Source organism: Protopterus annectens, chromosome 4.part0 (assembly GCF_019279795.1).
Source record: "Protopterus annectens isolate FY-2018-M chromosome 4.part0, PAN1.0, whole genome shotgun sequence".
NCBI classification, from domain to species: Eukaryota; Metazoa; Chordata; order Ceratodontiformes; family Protopteridae; genus Protopterus; species Protopterus annectens.
The window spans coordinates 278,967,428-278,982,743 of NC_056733.1; the positions used below are offsets into that span (position 1 = coordinate 278,967,428).

General features: G+C 42.0%; 1 protein-coding gene across 4 annotated transcripts in view; it reads left to right on the top strand.

Moving 5' to 3' along the window:
* MED13L (mediator complex subunit 13L) overlaps nucleotides 1–15,316 on the top strand; it is a 3,068,540-nt gene that overhangs the window by 1,950,347 nt on the left and 1,102,877 nt on the right. For all 4 annotated transcript variants that reach the window (XM_044068259.1, XM_044068260.1, XM_044068261.1 and 1 more), the window contains exon 11: nucleotides 6,009–6,237. In XM_044068259.1, the coding sequence (XP_043924194.1) occupies nucleotides 6,009–6,237 (229 nt within the window). The remainder of the gene's footprint in view (nucleotides 1–6,008; nucleotides 6,238–15,316) is intronic.

Consider the following 15,316-nt stretch of genomic DNA (forward strand, 5'->3'; position numbering starts at 1 on the left):
CCTAAACCTTGCAGCCTGGCTTATCCTCTGAATACACCACCAACAACCCTCAGCAGACAGGTGCTGGATGTCATTCTTGAGGTCAGAAGGCCTAGTAGTAGGAAATCCTATGCTGAAAAGTTGAAAAGATATTGCTCTTGGAATCAGTCTCAAGGAAAGGATACAGCAGTGCCATCCTTACCTCAAATCCTGGATTACCTAGCAGAGCTACTCCACAGAGGCCTATCCTTCTCCTCCATTAAGATTCATACCTCTGCCATCTCAGCTCATTATAATACTGAGCCACCTCTATTTTCTCACCTTCTCATCAAACAGTTCCTGAGAGGGGCTAACAACTTAAGGCCCCCTAGGAGAGCACCCACCCCTGCCTGGGTCCTTAACTTTGTACTGGAAAAGCTCACGCTTCCCCCTTTTGAACCTGTTGCTTCAGCAGAGTTAAAATTCCTCTCTTGAAAAACAGCCTTGCTTTTAGCCATAACTTCAACAAGAAGAGTGTCTGAGTTGCAGGCACTAATGTCCGTGGAACACTTCATTATTTTCCATGCTGACAGAGTTTCCCTCAGGACTAACCCGTCCTTTATGCTTAAGGTGTTATCCAGTGTGGCTTTAAACCAGTCCATCCCATTTACCAACCTTTTTCCCTAATCCTCAGAATAAAGGGGAAAGGATCCTGCAGTCCTTGGACATGCGCAGACAGCTCCGGTTCTACCTTGACAGGACTAAACCTTTCAGAAAATCTGACCAGCTTCTAGTCAGCTTTGCTACAGGGGCAGAGGGCAAGGCCATTTCAAAGCAAACTATTTCCTAATGGATAGCACACTGCATCCATTTCTGCTACAAGCACCATGGAAAACCTACCCCACAGGGGATCAGAACACATTCCACTAGAGTTACTTCCACCTCTAAAGCATTTCTCAGAGGAGTCCCTACCAGGGACATTCTGGAAGCTGCAATGTGGAGTTCTGTACACACCTTCACCAATCATTACCACTTATCTATTTTTTCTAAATCCAGAGCTGGATTTGCTACAGCAGTCTTACAAGGCCTGCTAGCCAGCCCTAACACTTATTGACTGCCTCCACCCTTCCTTAGCTTTGGGAATCAACCCAAGTGTGATGACTGCAACAGTGAAACATGAAGAACATAGTACAGCTGTGTACACTTACCATAAATGTAGATGTTCGAGTGTATTCACTGTTGCAGTCCTGGTCCCCCCCCCCCCCGGTTTTCTCTATCCTTCTACCTGTCCTCTCTATGGCCATTTTTAATGGCAGTGGTAGTTAATTTTTACTGGTGGTGTTCCACACTGTATACTAGCTTCCTGTTTGGGGGGCTTCTGACATTTGGGGCAAGAAAAACTGATGTAATGGCGTCGGCTGCCTGTTTTATACCCCTGATGACCTGACGTCATGGAAGAGGCGACAGCATCCGACAAAGAAATCCCAAGACTCTGGTATTGGGGCCGACTGAGGTCAACCTGCAGGCAGATAACCCGTGTGGCGACTGCAACAGTGAATACACTCGAACATCTACATTTATGGTAAGTGTACACAACTGTACTTTTCTTCTATTTTTACTAGCCTTTTGTTATTTGACCTTATAAATTCCTTCAGTGTTTCACATATTTTAGCCCCATCTAAGTAAATGTATCTATTTTTTTCCTCTAAACTGCTAGATGCCATCTGCTGTACCCGAGCTGACACTTGAACTGATTTTTCCTGAACAGCTGCAAGATTCTTCTTAGCTAGAGATTTTTCTTCTTTTCTTTTTGTTTCCCTCTTACTTTATCCAAGTATCTTCTTTGCTGGCATCCATTCATTGTAATCACTAGCTAGTAAGTTATTTTTTCCCAAGTTGATAACTTTTACAGTTTTTTTTTTTAATTTTTTTCAGTTATCAACCTGCTCAGCATGCAGCTATCTTGGAAGTCTCCCTGGCCATTACTTATTGATGTATGTATTCATGTATGTATGTTTTGCTGACTGTATTAGTCCCACTAGACTTGTGGCCCATTCTCAAGGGAGACCTGAGAAGGTCTCTGTACTCATTAGGAGGAAGTTTGTGCAAGACATCATACAAATTCAACTTATTTTTCACGAAATGCTATGGAATTTTTACATCCACTTGAGCTACCACCAGTTCAGGTAGATGCAACGTCAGTTTAACATCCTTTCAGTAGGACAGCACTTCATAAGTGCAGAAGCCCCTTTAATTCTTGTCCTACTGTACGATGTCAGTCTTGGAAAATTAATCTAAGCAACTGGTTTTGGAACAGATCAGTAGTCCTTTTGTTTTTTGTTCCCCTTCTGCTTTATTCTTTTTGGCTTTGGCCTGTGTCCTCGCCCATCACTGGGTGTACCAGCCTCTCCTACAGCTCCTGGAGTCTCTATGTTCTAAGGCTGAGGCCAGTGTGGAACCTAAGGGTGCCCTAAGATGTGCAATTGACTGTTTCCACCAGTGGATTTTTCAGTTATGACCTATCTATTGATCCCCACCCCCCTCACTCCCTCCCGTTACTTCCGAGGGCCACTCCCATCTATGGACCAAGCCTCTCTGCAGAGAATACATGCCCATCCCTTCCTGCCAGTGTCTCAGACTTCCAAGCAACTAATCAAACATGGATCACCTGAGCCGTAGTTAAGATGTTATCCCTTTGTGTCGCGGCACTGGCTAGAACCCACAGTATTTTGTTTTTGTAGCCACAAAGGCAAGTATTTGTTACCTGCTGAGTCACTGTCAAAGAGAAATGAGGTTGGTAAACCATATCTGTTTCAGTTTAAAAATGTGCTTTGTTCCTCTATAGGATGATTGTAATCTGTAGGTGAATGCATCAGACCAAGCTTGGAGAGTGCACGAGTTTCCTTAAGGTGCAAGGAAGGTGGACCCATATGGGCAATGTTAAGGAAATGCTGACACTGGTTTACGCTGTTGAGGTCTTTAGCAATGTGTAGATGCTAGGAGTGTTTTTAATAGTAAGAAACAACACCGTGGACATGTGATAGTCAAACAAGTAGGTGGCACCAATTCTTATCACTTTAATAGATTAGTAGCAATCACTTGGAACAGCTGTCCGAACAATTTTTTTGTTGCGGGCAGTCTCCATCCCATTAGAGGAGAATTTTCTGGCCAGCCACTTAAGCAGATCTCTACCAGTCCTCACAAATGGTGACTTGCCCCGTGGGCTTTCCTCTTTTTAACCCCATGTTGGGGGCTGCCAGAAATAGAACATTTTGCATTCTCTTTAATTACCCTACAGTGAATCCCTCGCAAACAGACTTGGTCATGTAATGCTTTTCCTAGATTTGTGACAAGATCTGATGTATGTCTTCTCTCTTATTCCACTGTCTTAGTAAAAGCAGGGAAGGCGGGGCTAGTGTTCTGATTATGCTTTCTCATGCAGATGTTTAAAGAGGAACTCCTTGCGCTCCCTTTGTCTTGTACTCTGCTAGCACTTCCAGGAGAGCATATTAGTACATCTCACTCTCTCAGCAGGCTCGGGTTGACTGCATAGATCCTGCATTGTCAGTTATTTTAAATTGATCCAGAGTTGTCAACATTTGTGGCAGCAGCAGCATTTACATTCTTTTAAGTTGTTTTTTTGGATGCTTAATTCTCCAGGTGGTATTTTATTGGACTGTGTAGCGGCTAGATTCACATATTTCCCACTGGGCTTAACCAACAGCTGTGGTGAGCCATTCTGGAAGAGGCAGTTAGAGCTTCACCTTGGAAATTCTACCTGGACAAATGGAAGAGGTTCTGCTGGTGTGAATCTTCCCAAATCAGAGCAGAAAAAGTTTCAGTTCAGGAAATCTTAGTGCACCTCCAGGTGTTTCTGCACTTAACTCCTACTGCGTCTCTAGGCATCAAATATTGCTTGTTCATATTTGCATTACTAATTCCAAAACCATGTTACATACAAGGTATCAAAAGATTTCATGTTGAAGCATACATGATGGGAAACACAATTGCATTGATGTTTGACTTTTGTCTAATTCAGCTAAAGAGATATTGAATACTATTTGTATTCTGTTTATTTGTCTTGTAATAACTTTCATATTTATTTAAATATATCAACATTCAGGTAACACAGATAGAACAGCATAACCTCATTTGGAAGCTCACAGCTATATAAAGAAAACCCTGCTGGCAGTGTGTGTCTTGGCTTGAATGCTTGCTGAGATATCATAATCTGTTTATACAACATTACAAATTTAGTATTCACTGTCTTTATTTTGGCTTATAAAATCCAGTCAAACTGAATGAATGCCACTAACGTAAAGATTAATTTATCCTGAATAGTTTGCCATTTACAGTTTTAACACCTATGGTTCCAAAGATATGAATATTTGTTTGAACTGTAAGGTGATAATGCCATTTTTAAAGGCTCAAGCCACACCCACTGAGAGTTTAAGGTACATACTCAAGAGCTGTACTGGAGGGAATGATTTAATCTTACTGCTTAATACAGGAGAGGATTACATCTCTGTGAAAGTCCACCTGTCTGCTACTTCATCTTGCTTAGCCATGGCTCCTCCTGTTTCTGCCTTACCTGTAGTTAAATTGTTCTTCAAGATGGGGTGATTCCAACTCTGAGAAACAGTTTTCTCCATCTTGAGAACTTTACCTTATTGTTGAAAAACTAACTCAACCATCTTTAGAGTCAGCCAGTAACTGTGTCGTAAAGTTTCGGTCTTGGGAGATAAAATCTTTTTGATAGCTAGTATGTCTGCATGCATGCAACATGTCTAAGCTATAAGGTCCAGTAGGGATAGAGTCCTGTTTTACTTTTCATTAAGACAAGCTGCAATTACTAATTTGTTTTGCCCAGTACAGTCTCTGAACTAAGCTGATAAGCTGACAGGCTACCAGTATTTTTCCAAAAGCACAAAACAAAGCAGAGATGTTACTGCACTTACTGACTGTTTACGTGTAAATTTGATACTGTTCAGTCCAAACCAGAGTTTAGACATTCTGATTACTTGTTTGTTTCCATTAAGTAAAGGAAGCAAGCCAGACCAGTGTCAAAACAAATCCTGGCCAAGTGTCTGGCAAATTATATTGCTGTTTGTTCTGATTACCATGGAAAACCACTGAGCCAACATGTGAGGGTTCATTCTTTTGGAGCCAATACAACTCAACTGTGAGGCAACTGTGTGGCTCTCCATGTATGCATTTTTAAGTGTTACAAGCTAAATTCCTCTTTCACAGATAGAACAAGTCTTGCCATTGATGACCAGCTGACATGCTAACTCATAGCCTGTGGTTGGTCACTTCTTTAATAATTTTGCTGTCTGTGATGAATGAAGAATGCAGTGCTGTTGTGTAATAAACTCACTGTAGCAGTATAATATGTATGCAGGGTTCTCTGCTGCAGTGTGGACTTTCATCCCTGTCCCACTTTGCCTTTTTGGTGTGCATTCCCTTCGTTTTTGAGATAGTTTAATTATTTCTCATCAACACTGTCTGTGGCACCACCTTTGGTTACTATGGGGCATATCTGACCATAGAGCCAGTACTAACAGCCACATTTGCTGAGGAGACTACTCTTCCTTTCACACAAAAAAATGAACTGAAGATGGAGCAGGCTGGTCTTCCATTTCTTCCCAGTTTCAGATTGATGTTTATGGCTTAGAGAGGAGAACAGTCAGTCCTAGGGATGCCTAAAGCCCTGGTAGTCCAAATGGGTAGTCATCCTCTTGTTGTTTAATTCCCATCTGTGGTAAATGGTACTGCTGTGTGACTTTTTCACACAACTGTACTTATGGTAAGTTTCTCATAAACCTTTGTTTTCCTGTAGCAACAGAGTATGCTGACCAGCAGATGAGATGTGGTGGACTGCTTATTAAATCAGTAGTCTTTCATCAATCTGAAATACACTTCATTATGTTTTGTGATTTTTCCGTATCTTAATATTGTAAACCTTTCTTTATTTTTTTAAATCTTATAAGTTTGTTTTTAATAAGAAGATATTTTTTTTCACTTTTACCCACATGCTTTTTTAACTCTAGACTTTTGGCACAACCCAATAAGAGATTCAAGATCTTGGAAGAACAGAGGCAGGGTAAGATGCAGACAACGAGCTACTTTGACCATTTGGATGTGACACCTCAAGTGGTTGACAGTTTGGGAGATGCTGGTGACCCTTATACTTTTGTAGATGGTGAGATAGAGTACCGGTTTACTGACCGTCCGAAGAATAAGCTGTATGCTGAGAAGGACTTATCAAAGAAGGTCAAGGTGAGCTTGTTTTGGCTTTTTGAAAAGTTTTTATTTCATGGCATGCTGTAAATAATTTTTTGTGTTAAACCAGTGTTTGCCTGTGACCCACTGAAACTGTGCAGTAACTAATTTGTGGATTAGATGATCACTACTTAGGAATATAGGCAGGTCTTCACAGGGCCATTAGATGCCTAGTTATAAATACCTGTAAGTAGACACTTTAAACGTATTGTCACTGTTTGCAAATACTTAATAGTGCCCACCCCCTAAATCAAGCAGGACCAGACATGATAACTGTCTTGTATATTTATGTTTACCCTTCCAATTATCAAGACTAGCCTTAAAGGCAGACCAAGTAATGCTTTGCTTGACCTATAGTGGAAACTACAGGTTAAGCAAAATACTACTCTGTCTGCCTTTAAAGCTTGTCTTGATGACAGGAAGGGAAGGATAGGAATACATTGAGTTAGGAACCTAGCCCTTCAGTGAGTTTTGTTTTTCACTGTAAATTTTGGTTCCTAGTATGAGTTTGTAGAGCCACTGGCTTTATAAAGAAATGAGGGCAGGTAGGTTTGGATTTTTCATTCCTCAAAAAGTGACTTATGGGTCACTTTGGAGCAATTGGTTGACTGCTGAGTATACGAAGAGTTGTGCTAATCTGATCTGTCTGAGTAGTTGAAGGGTTTAAGACATTTTAATACTTTATATTAAAAGTTGTTGGGTCCTTTCTAATTGAGCAGTATGCTTGGACTTGTACGTACTAAAGGGGGCATTGTATTTGCTGATGGGTCTGATATGGGAAGAGTATAGTGATAATATGACTTTGTTGGATTATGAGGATATTCTAGAAATTAATACGGCCACTATAGAAGGATTTTCTAAATATGGTAGAAACATTTTGATCATATGAGAGAGAGTTGTCCATGTAAATACCATGGTCTCTTGCAACTGCACCTGTTGGAAGAGGAGTACCACTTATAACATATGATGTGGGAATAGTTTTCTGCAGAACACTACTGTGCAGCACTTTTTTGCATTTAGATTGAGACTGTTTTGAGTACACCAGACATGTTCCAGCCTTTTTTTGGAGCAGTATAGTATCAGTGAATGAATCTGTAGTAATAATTCATAATTTCATCTGTCAACCACTTCAGAGGGCCTTCTGAAAGACCGAATAGTATTGCGAGATCTCCTTCATAGTTAGTATTGCAGTAATGATTCTTGGGTCTTCTTACCATGCAGAAGCATGTGACCAGCCTGATTTCCAGAGTCTTTGAGTCATCCCTAGCCAATGGACATTCAAGGACTCATGCCTGGATTTCAGGGTATTAGAGAGGCATCCATCAACATCATCATCAGTTCTTTCTAGCCATACAGTCCATTGCTCTACTGTGTTTTATCAGACGCTCTCAGTCTGTTAGTTGGCTCATTTGCTCCAGAATTTCGGTCAACAAATTTAAATTAAAAAAATAAATAAATAAATAACTTACTTTCAGATAAATACCCAATTGGAGAAAAATTTCTTCTGATTAATATGTAACAAGGAAGAATAACTGCTTGAAGTGTGGGAAACAAATTTTGCATAAAGACTTTTCATTCCTTTTCTCTTTTTTGTTTGCGACCTCAGCTCAATGTTTTTATTTGTCAGGATTGTGATATGTTTCACGCTAAGACTCTTAAGCGTATATGGACGAAGTTCTCACAGCCCACATGGAGTCCTCAAACCCATTTCATTCTGCTTCTCATACCTCAGCTTCAGCCACTATCTTGCTGAAGAAACACAAAGGCAAAAATCTGAAGGAAAAGGATTCAGCAGATGACTGTGATCATTCTGCATTCACTTTCGACTGTGATGACTCAGGTGAGGCACTTATGCATCCCCCTAGTCTGACTGCTAGGCCTGAGTCCTCTGGCATGACCCCTTGGGAGTCCACCGTGATGGCAGGCTAGGCTTACTATCAAATTTTCGAATGTAACTCCATCGACTGCACTTTTGTCGAACATGGAAAATCAAAAACGGTAATGTTGAACTTCAAATGCCAACCTAGGAATGGGTTTGAACATGGGTCGAGAACTACAAACCTCTCCCCTATCTCGACCCATGTTAAAACCCATTCCTAGGTTGGCTTTTGGAGTTCGACATTACCGTTTTCGATTTTTCGTGTTCGACAAAAGTGCAGTCGATGGAGTTACATTCAAAAATTTGATAGTAAACCAGCAGGCTGTATAGTTTTGGTTTCTACAGTGCCAACAACATTTAGATCCAAAAGCTTTGGTTTCTGATGTCCAGGCATTGGTTAGTGAGGGAGATGGTGTATCTTCTTCAGCTGTTGTGCATGAACAAACTGTGGGAGCATGGACTGAGGTGCACTTTCTAAACAGATGCCTAAACCAAAGAAAGACCAGCCTGCTTGCCTCAGCCTATTTCCCAGTCTTCAGTCACTACTGAGCAGGCAGAAACTCAGGACCATTGTAAAATAGCCCAGGAATTCATGGCCTTTATAAAGTCTAGGGAGACAAGCCAGTCACAACTACTTACCCTTGAATTTCTTCCAATAAAAGGTGGTGGGATGTCTCTTTTCAGGAGAAGTCTGACTCTTCAGGATCTGAGCTTGAGAAAGAATTGTCTTATTCTGAACACCTCCCCCTCAGTCATACCCTGATTCTGACTCAGATGATACCCTGTCTTCTCCTTCTCTCTCTAAGACTTATCCCTTGCGGGATACCTTGCATAAGGTTAAGGAGGCCTTTCATTGAGAGAGCAAAGAACTCTCTCAGGCCCAAACCCATTACATACAGCTTCTAAGTCTGTTGTCTTCTAGACCATTGGCTATTCCTCCAGTCCATGAAGTTCTGGATGATATCCTTGAAGACATCTCTCTGCACCAAGACACTGTGCCCCTTACCCAAGGAAACCAGATCTTTTCCATAGAGTTCTTGACACTCAGAAGCACCTCTACATGAACCCACAAGATGATCCTTCAGTAGTGCCATTTAATGCAATAAAGGTGCCCGTAAGAGTGCAGCTAGACACTCCCTTATCTAATGACAAAGTAGATTGCTAGACAGGTTTGGCAAAACCATATATACATATGCTACCCTGTCTTTGAGGGCTCTCAATTACCAGTTTCACATGTTAAAATACTTGAGCCCTTACAGGAGCAGATCATTTCTAAGGCAGAGGGCATTGCAGACAAGGTCTTACAGAGAGATATACATGAGACAGCTAGAGTAGCACTGCAGGTATCCATATATTCTCTAAAATGTGGTTACTATGCATTGGCTGCATCATGTAGAGCAGCTGCTATGGGTTAGGTCACTCATAGACTTGTCTGGCTGAGGACTCAAGACACTCTCTGACCAAGTAAAGCCCGAAATCTTGGATGCCTCACTGGGTAAAAAATTCCTTTTTGGATCCTCAGAAGTGAAAGTTTTTGAGAAATTGGACAAAAAGGGGAAGATATTCAAAGCTGTGAAATAATTCTATTTGTTTACTTCACCTGATTAATTTTCTACACCTACATATACTAGGATTTGCTCTTCTAAGGCTTGGCCTCTGCCCTCTTGGCAAGGTAAAGGACAGGCCTCCCAGATCAAAGAAACCAAGTCATTGGTGCAACAGGTAGCACACTCGCCTTTGGTGCAGAAGGATATGGGTTCTATTCCCACACCAGATAGTTGGATTGCTGACACTGCAGTGCAGCATAATTGGAGTGCTGCACTTGTGTGTGTCCTCCTTCAGATGAGATATTAAACCAAGGCCCATCTGCCTGATCTGGTCATAGGCCAGGTGGTTGTAAAGATCCCACAGCACCTATAATAAAGAGTAGGGGAAGTTCCCTTATGCCCTGGCCAAGCTTCCCCTAGTCATATAAATGCCACCTTGAGTCTTTCCTGAAAAGAGGCTACTAGCTTAGTGGGACTAACTCGGTCAACAGATGATAAATACATAAAGAAATTTAGAGGTGGGGTTGGCATAATGGTTAGGGTCTTTACCTCACAGGTACAAGGTACAGAGTTAGAGTCTGACTTCTTAATATTGGCTAGCCTTCTAATAGTCTGCTGACTGATAGCCTAGCATGAGCCTGTGAACCTGGACAGTCTAGAAGATGGCAGTTTGAGTAATACTTTAGAGCTGGGTGATCCAAAGACTGTCTATCTCCTTGAAGACAGCAGCAGTGACTATGCATAGCTCCCTTCCCACATCTCTAGCACGAAGGTTTTCTTCTATCCTACAGCAGTAGAAGCTCATTACTGGGGATTAGTGAGTTAAACATCATAGAAAAGGGCTATTTCAGCCAGTTTAGGGGAAAGTCCTCCCCCCACTCTATGGATGCCAAAGCCACCACAAGACCAAGAGAGTGTCTTCTTCCACCAGTCTTGCAAGAACTCCTGCAACAGGAGTCCATTCAGCCAGGCCATGTGGAGAGGATGCAGCAGGGTTATACTCCATGATCTTTCTAGTCCTAAAAATGTAAAAAAGGAAACCACCTGGAGACCAATCTTAGACCTGTCAGAGTTAAATAAGTTTATATATTTTCCCAAATTCAAAATGTTAACCCTTCAAAACTGTTACTTATGATTTTTGTAGGAGCCTACATGGTTACACTAGATATGAAGGACACCGGTCTTCACTTTCCTATTGCAAAGGAACACAAGTTACCTTCAGTTTGTGGCATCATATTTGCACTGCCAATCCTGTGCTTTACTATGTGGTTTATCCAGTGCTCCCAGAGTTTTCACTAAATGTTTAGCTCTGGTTATAGTACACTGCACAACATTAGGGGTGCACATTTACTGTTACCTGGACAACTGCCCCATGCAGGGAAGATCCTTCCTGGGGCTATATATAGCCTTGAAAGTTACCATGGATTGCTTTCAGAAAGGAGCCCTCACTCTCAGCCTCCACAAGTCCCAACTTCTGCTGTAGAGATTGATATCCAAAAGAAAAGTACAGGCAAAGACTGTCTTGCAGTTTCTGGGCACTATGGCAGCTGCAGTCACTTTAGTGCCTCTAGCACGTCTGCACATAAGAGTCCTTCAGTGGCTTCTTTTCTCCCAGTGGTCCATGCAAGACCTACCACTGTCACACAAGATCGTTATCACAGAGTCATGCAAAAAAGATCTGCGGTGGCGGCTTAAAAAAACGACTCAGTTGACCATGGGCCGCCCGTTTGTTTTTCCACAACCAACAGGCACACTGATTACAGACTCTTCTCAGATGGGGGGAGCATTATCTGGGAAAGACTGTCCAAGGCATCTGGCAGAACACGAAAACCACTTGCATATCAATGTCCTTGAGATGAGAGCAATACTCTACGTGTTGCATGCATTCCAGGGCTCTCTCCTGACAGAAACTATTGGAATTCAGACAGACAATGTGTCAGTAGTGTGGTACATAAACAAGGAGGAACCAGATCCTATCCTTTTTGTCGAGAGGCACAGAGAGTATGGCAATGGGCTGTTACTTCTCAACGATTTCTGACAGTAACACACATCTTGGGGAAGTCCAACTTGATAGCGCACAAACTCAGCAGAGCTATTCTGATGCATCAAGAGTGGTCCCTAAAACAAGAGGTTGTGGCAGAGATTTTCCACAAATAGGGCCAGCCTTGCTGCGATCTTTTCGCCACATCCATGAACACCAAATACAGGAGCTACTTTGCCCTGATTCCCCCTTCGGGGAAGTCACTGAGGGCTCACACACGATTGGTCCCTGGGACTACTTTACTCTTTCTCACCCTTTCCCTTGATACCAAAGGTTCTTCAGAAAGCCAACACATTGAGAAGCAGATTGATCCTCATTGCTCCATAGTGGCCTCAGCAAATTTGGTTCCCCTTTCTGTGGACCCATCTCCAGGAGGAACCTTGGATCCTGGACCCAGTTCCAGACCTTCTGACCCATTTTTCAGGGATGTTTCATCCATCGATCCAGACTCTGAAGTTAACTGTGTGGCTGCTCCAGTTCCACACATAGCTAGGCTCCGTGGCATCTCCCCGGCAGTTAGACATATTTTGATTTCTTCTCATAAGCCTTCTACCGGAAAACTATACTCTAGCAAATGGAAAAGATTTGCAAACTGGGCTTCCAGAAACAATATAGATCCCTTTACGGCTCCCATCACAGCCGTGCTAGACTTTCTCGCTACAGTTAGAGTAAGACCTCCAATCAGAGAAGCCCCATCTTTGTGGGATCTAAATTTTGTTCTGTCCTCCTTAATTTTACCTCCCTTTGAACCTGCATCATCATGTGACATAAAATTTTTGTCATGGAATACACTTTTCTTGGTGGCCATTACCTCCGTCAGATGAGTATCTGAACTCCAAGCCCTATCTATACACCCTTCTTACATAGTTTTTTCACAATGACAGAGTCTCCCTACTACTAATCCTTCCTTTCTGCCTAAAGTATGCTCAGAAACCAATCTAAATCAATCTATTGATTTACCAGTATTCTTCTCCAGCTATGGCAACAAGACAGAATATTGATTACACCAACTGGATGTGCATAGGCAGTTGCACTTCTACATGCATAGAACTAAAGATTTCAGAAAGTCGGACCAAATTTTTGTGTCTTTTTCGGATAAGAAGAAAGGACTGCCAGTTTCAAAGGTGACACTGTCGAAATGGCTTACAGATTGTATTGCCTTCACATATAGCACTCAAAACAGACAATTACCAGGCAAAGTGAAGGGCCATTCCACAAGAGCTATTGCAACTTCCTCTGCTTTCCTGGCTAGACTCCCTTTGGATTCTGTTTGTGCAGCAGCCACATGGGTAAGACCTCATACCTTTATCACACATTACAACATAGTTGTGGCCTCCCGGAACAGGGCTTCCTTTGGGTCCACTGTTCTGAAGAGTTTATTCCCTTGAGCCACCCAAGAAAGAAGGTGCTAGGGACGCTGTCCTAACCAACATAGAATGAAGTCGAGATAGGACAGCATAACATGAAGAAGTTATGTACTCACCGTAACGTTCCATGTTTGTTGTCCATCTTGCCTTCATTCTTGCGTCTCACCCTCCTTCCCCCCCCTCCTTCGCTCTTGGAGGATTGGGCAGATAATTCCATTTTTAATTGGATTATGGAGTCTCTGATTCTCTCCTGGGTCTTATCTATACAAGTTGATTCATTGTTTTATGATATTTATGCTTTCTCTTGCAAACAGGATCTGGGTAATCTTCCCTGAACATCATGGGATAGGGCATAGCCTCGAGTCAGTGGAAGCTCTCGAGCTTTTGAGTTAGGCTGAGTCGGAACCGATGCTCGGTTCCGAACAAAACCAGCATAGAATGAAGGCGAGATGGACAACAAACATTGAACGTTATGGCGAGTACATAACTTATTATTTTGTCATTTTAGTGAGAGGTTGAGTGTATTCTGTTTAAGAAGAGTATTTGGAGAGTACCATACCATGAACACAAAGTCTTAACCTTGTGATTAGCATCTGTAGGATCAAGATTGGTTAAGATGTTGTTCAAGCAGTAGTTTAAAATTATTGAGTTTGTTGGAGAGTTTTATTTGTGTGAGGATACTACTCCAGAGTTTAGCAATTTATTGTCAGTAGAGCAAGTCTCCTGCAACATTTTTTGACTTTTTTGTAACTAATAAGAATGTGTTACAAGAGCGGAGGTCCCTTGCTGGACAGTAGGGCAGTAATAAGTTTTGTAGTGCAGATCATTTCTCTAGATGATGAATGAGCTTGCTTGTTGTAGTTAGTTGTGAATATGTTAGGTAGTTATGTAATTCAAGCTAGTTTAATTGCTTTAAGCTATGACAATGGTGGGTCCTATGAAGGAGATTGGTGGCACATTTTGTTGTAGCAAGAGGCAAGTTTCTTCATTTTAGTATTGTTTAAGTTTACTAGGATAGGAGTGGCATATAAGAGAGTTGGCAATAAGAAGGTGGTAGCTTGAGTTTTTCTTGCAGTATGTGTAAGGAGTTCATTGATCTTATAAAGGGAGCCTAGTTTCTGGTGTGTAGATTTAATGGTGTGCAGTATATGCAGGTCATATTTGAGGCTGCCATCTATTATAACTCCTAGAAGTTTCCTGTGAGTTACAGTTTCAATGACAGTATTTCTGCTGACTTTATGATAAAAGATTGCTTTTGATTTTGGCAACTTTTTGAGGTAAAAAGCATTAACTTAGTATCTGATGTTGTCCATGTCATCATTCATCACCATAGGGTCTAGGATCCGACATAGGATCCGAGCTGGCAACCTTCAACAGATGGATCCTAGACTCTAGCTCCTCCCTCTCCCATAATGCCCTGCTGGCATAACCCCCAGATCTCATTTGCCATACTTCCTGTGCAGACATGTGTTCTTTGGGCTCTGGCTAGATAAGTGACCCCCACACACACACACACACACACACACACTTTTCTTGTACCTTAGGTCAGGTAGTTTTCTCTACCGTAGATTTTTTCTAGTGTAGTTTGGGTCAGTTAGCTTTCCTGTACTTTTAACTACTCCTCTCCCTTAGCTTAGGTTTAGGTTGTTTGTGTGTGTTGGGTTTTGGTGCCCTTTCTTTGTTAGCCATTAGGACTGTAGTTTTTTTAGTGCTTACTGTTTGAGTTTTTCAGTGTTGTAGATGTTCTTCGTGTTTCACTGTTGCAGTCATCACACGTGGGTTATCTGCCTGCAGGTAGCCATCAGTCGGCCCGAATACCAGAGTCGTAGGATTTCTGCGTCGGATGCTGTCGCCTCTTTCATGAAGTCAGATCGTCAAGGGTATAAAAAATGCAGCCGACGCCATTTCTTCAGCTTTTCTTGCCGCGCGGGAGCCCGAAGCAGAAGCAGTTCGCAAGTGCCTGTTGGCCACTTCCTGAAATTTTCGTTTTTCGAGTTTCAAACCTGAAGTCTTCTAAAGCTAAGTACTCCGTTGGTGATCCTTTTTTCTTGCTCTAACCAATGTCAGAAAAAGTTAACAATTGTCTTGCCCGTGGAAGGCAAATACCTCACAGAGATTTTCATTCTTACTGCGTCATCTGTTTAGGCCCAGACCACGACATCCTTCGCTGTCGGTTTTCTGCCTTGTTCAATACTCAAACTATTCATCGTTGGGTTATTTTTGTCACTAAATTCTTTTGCTC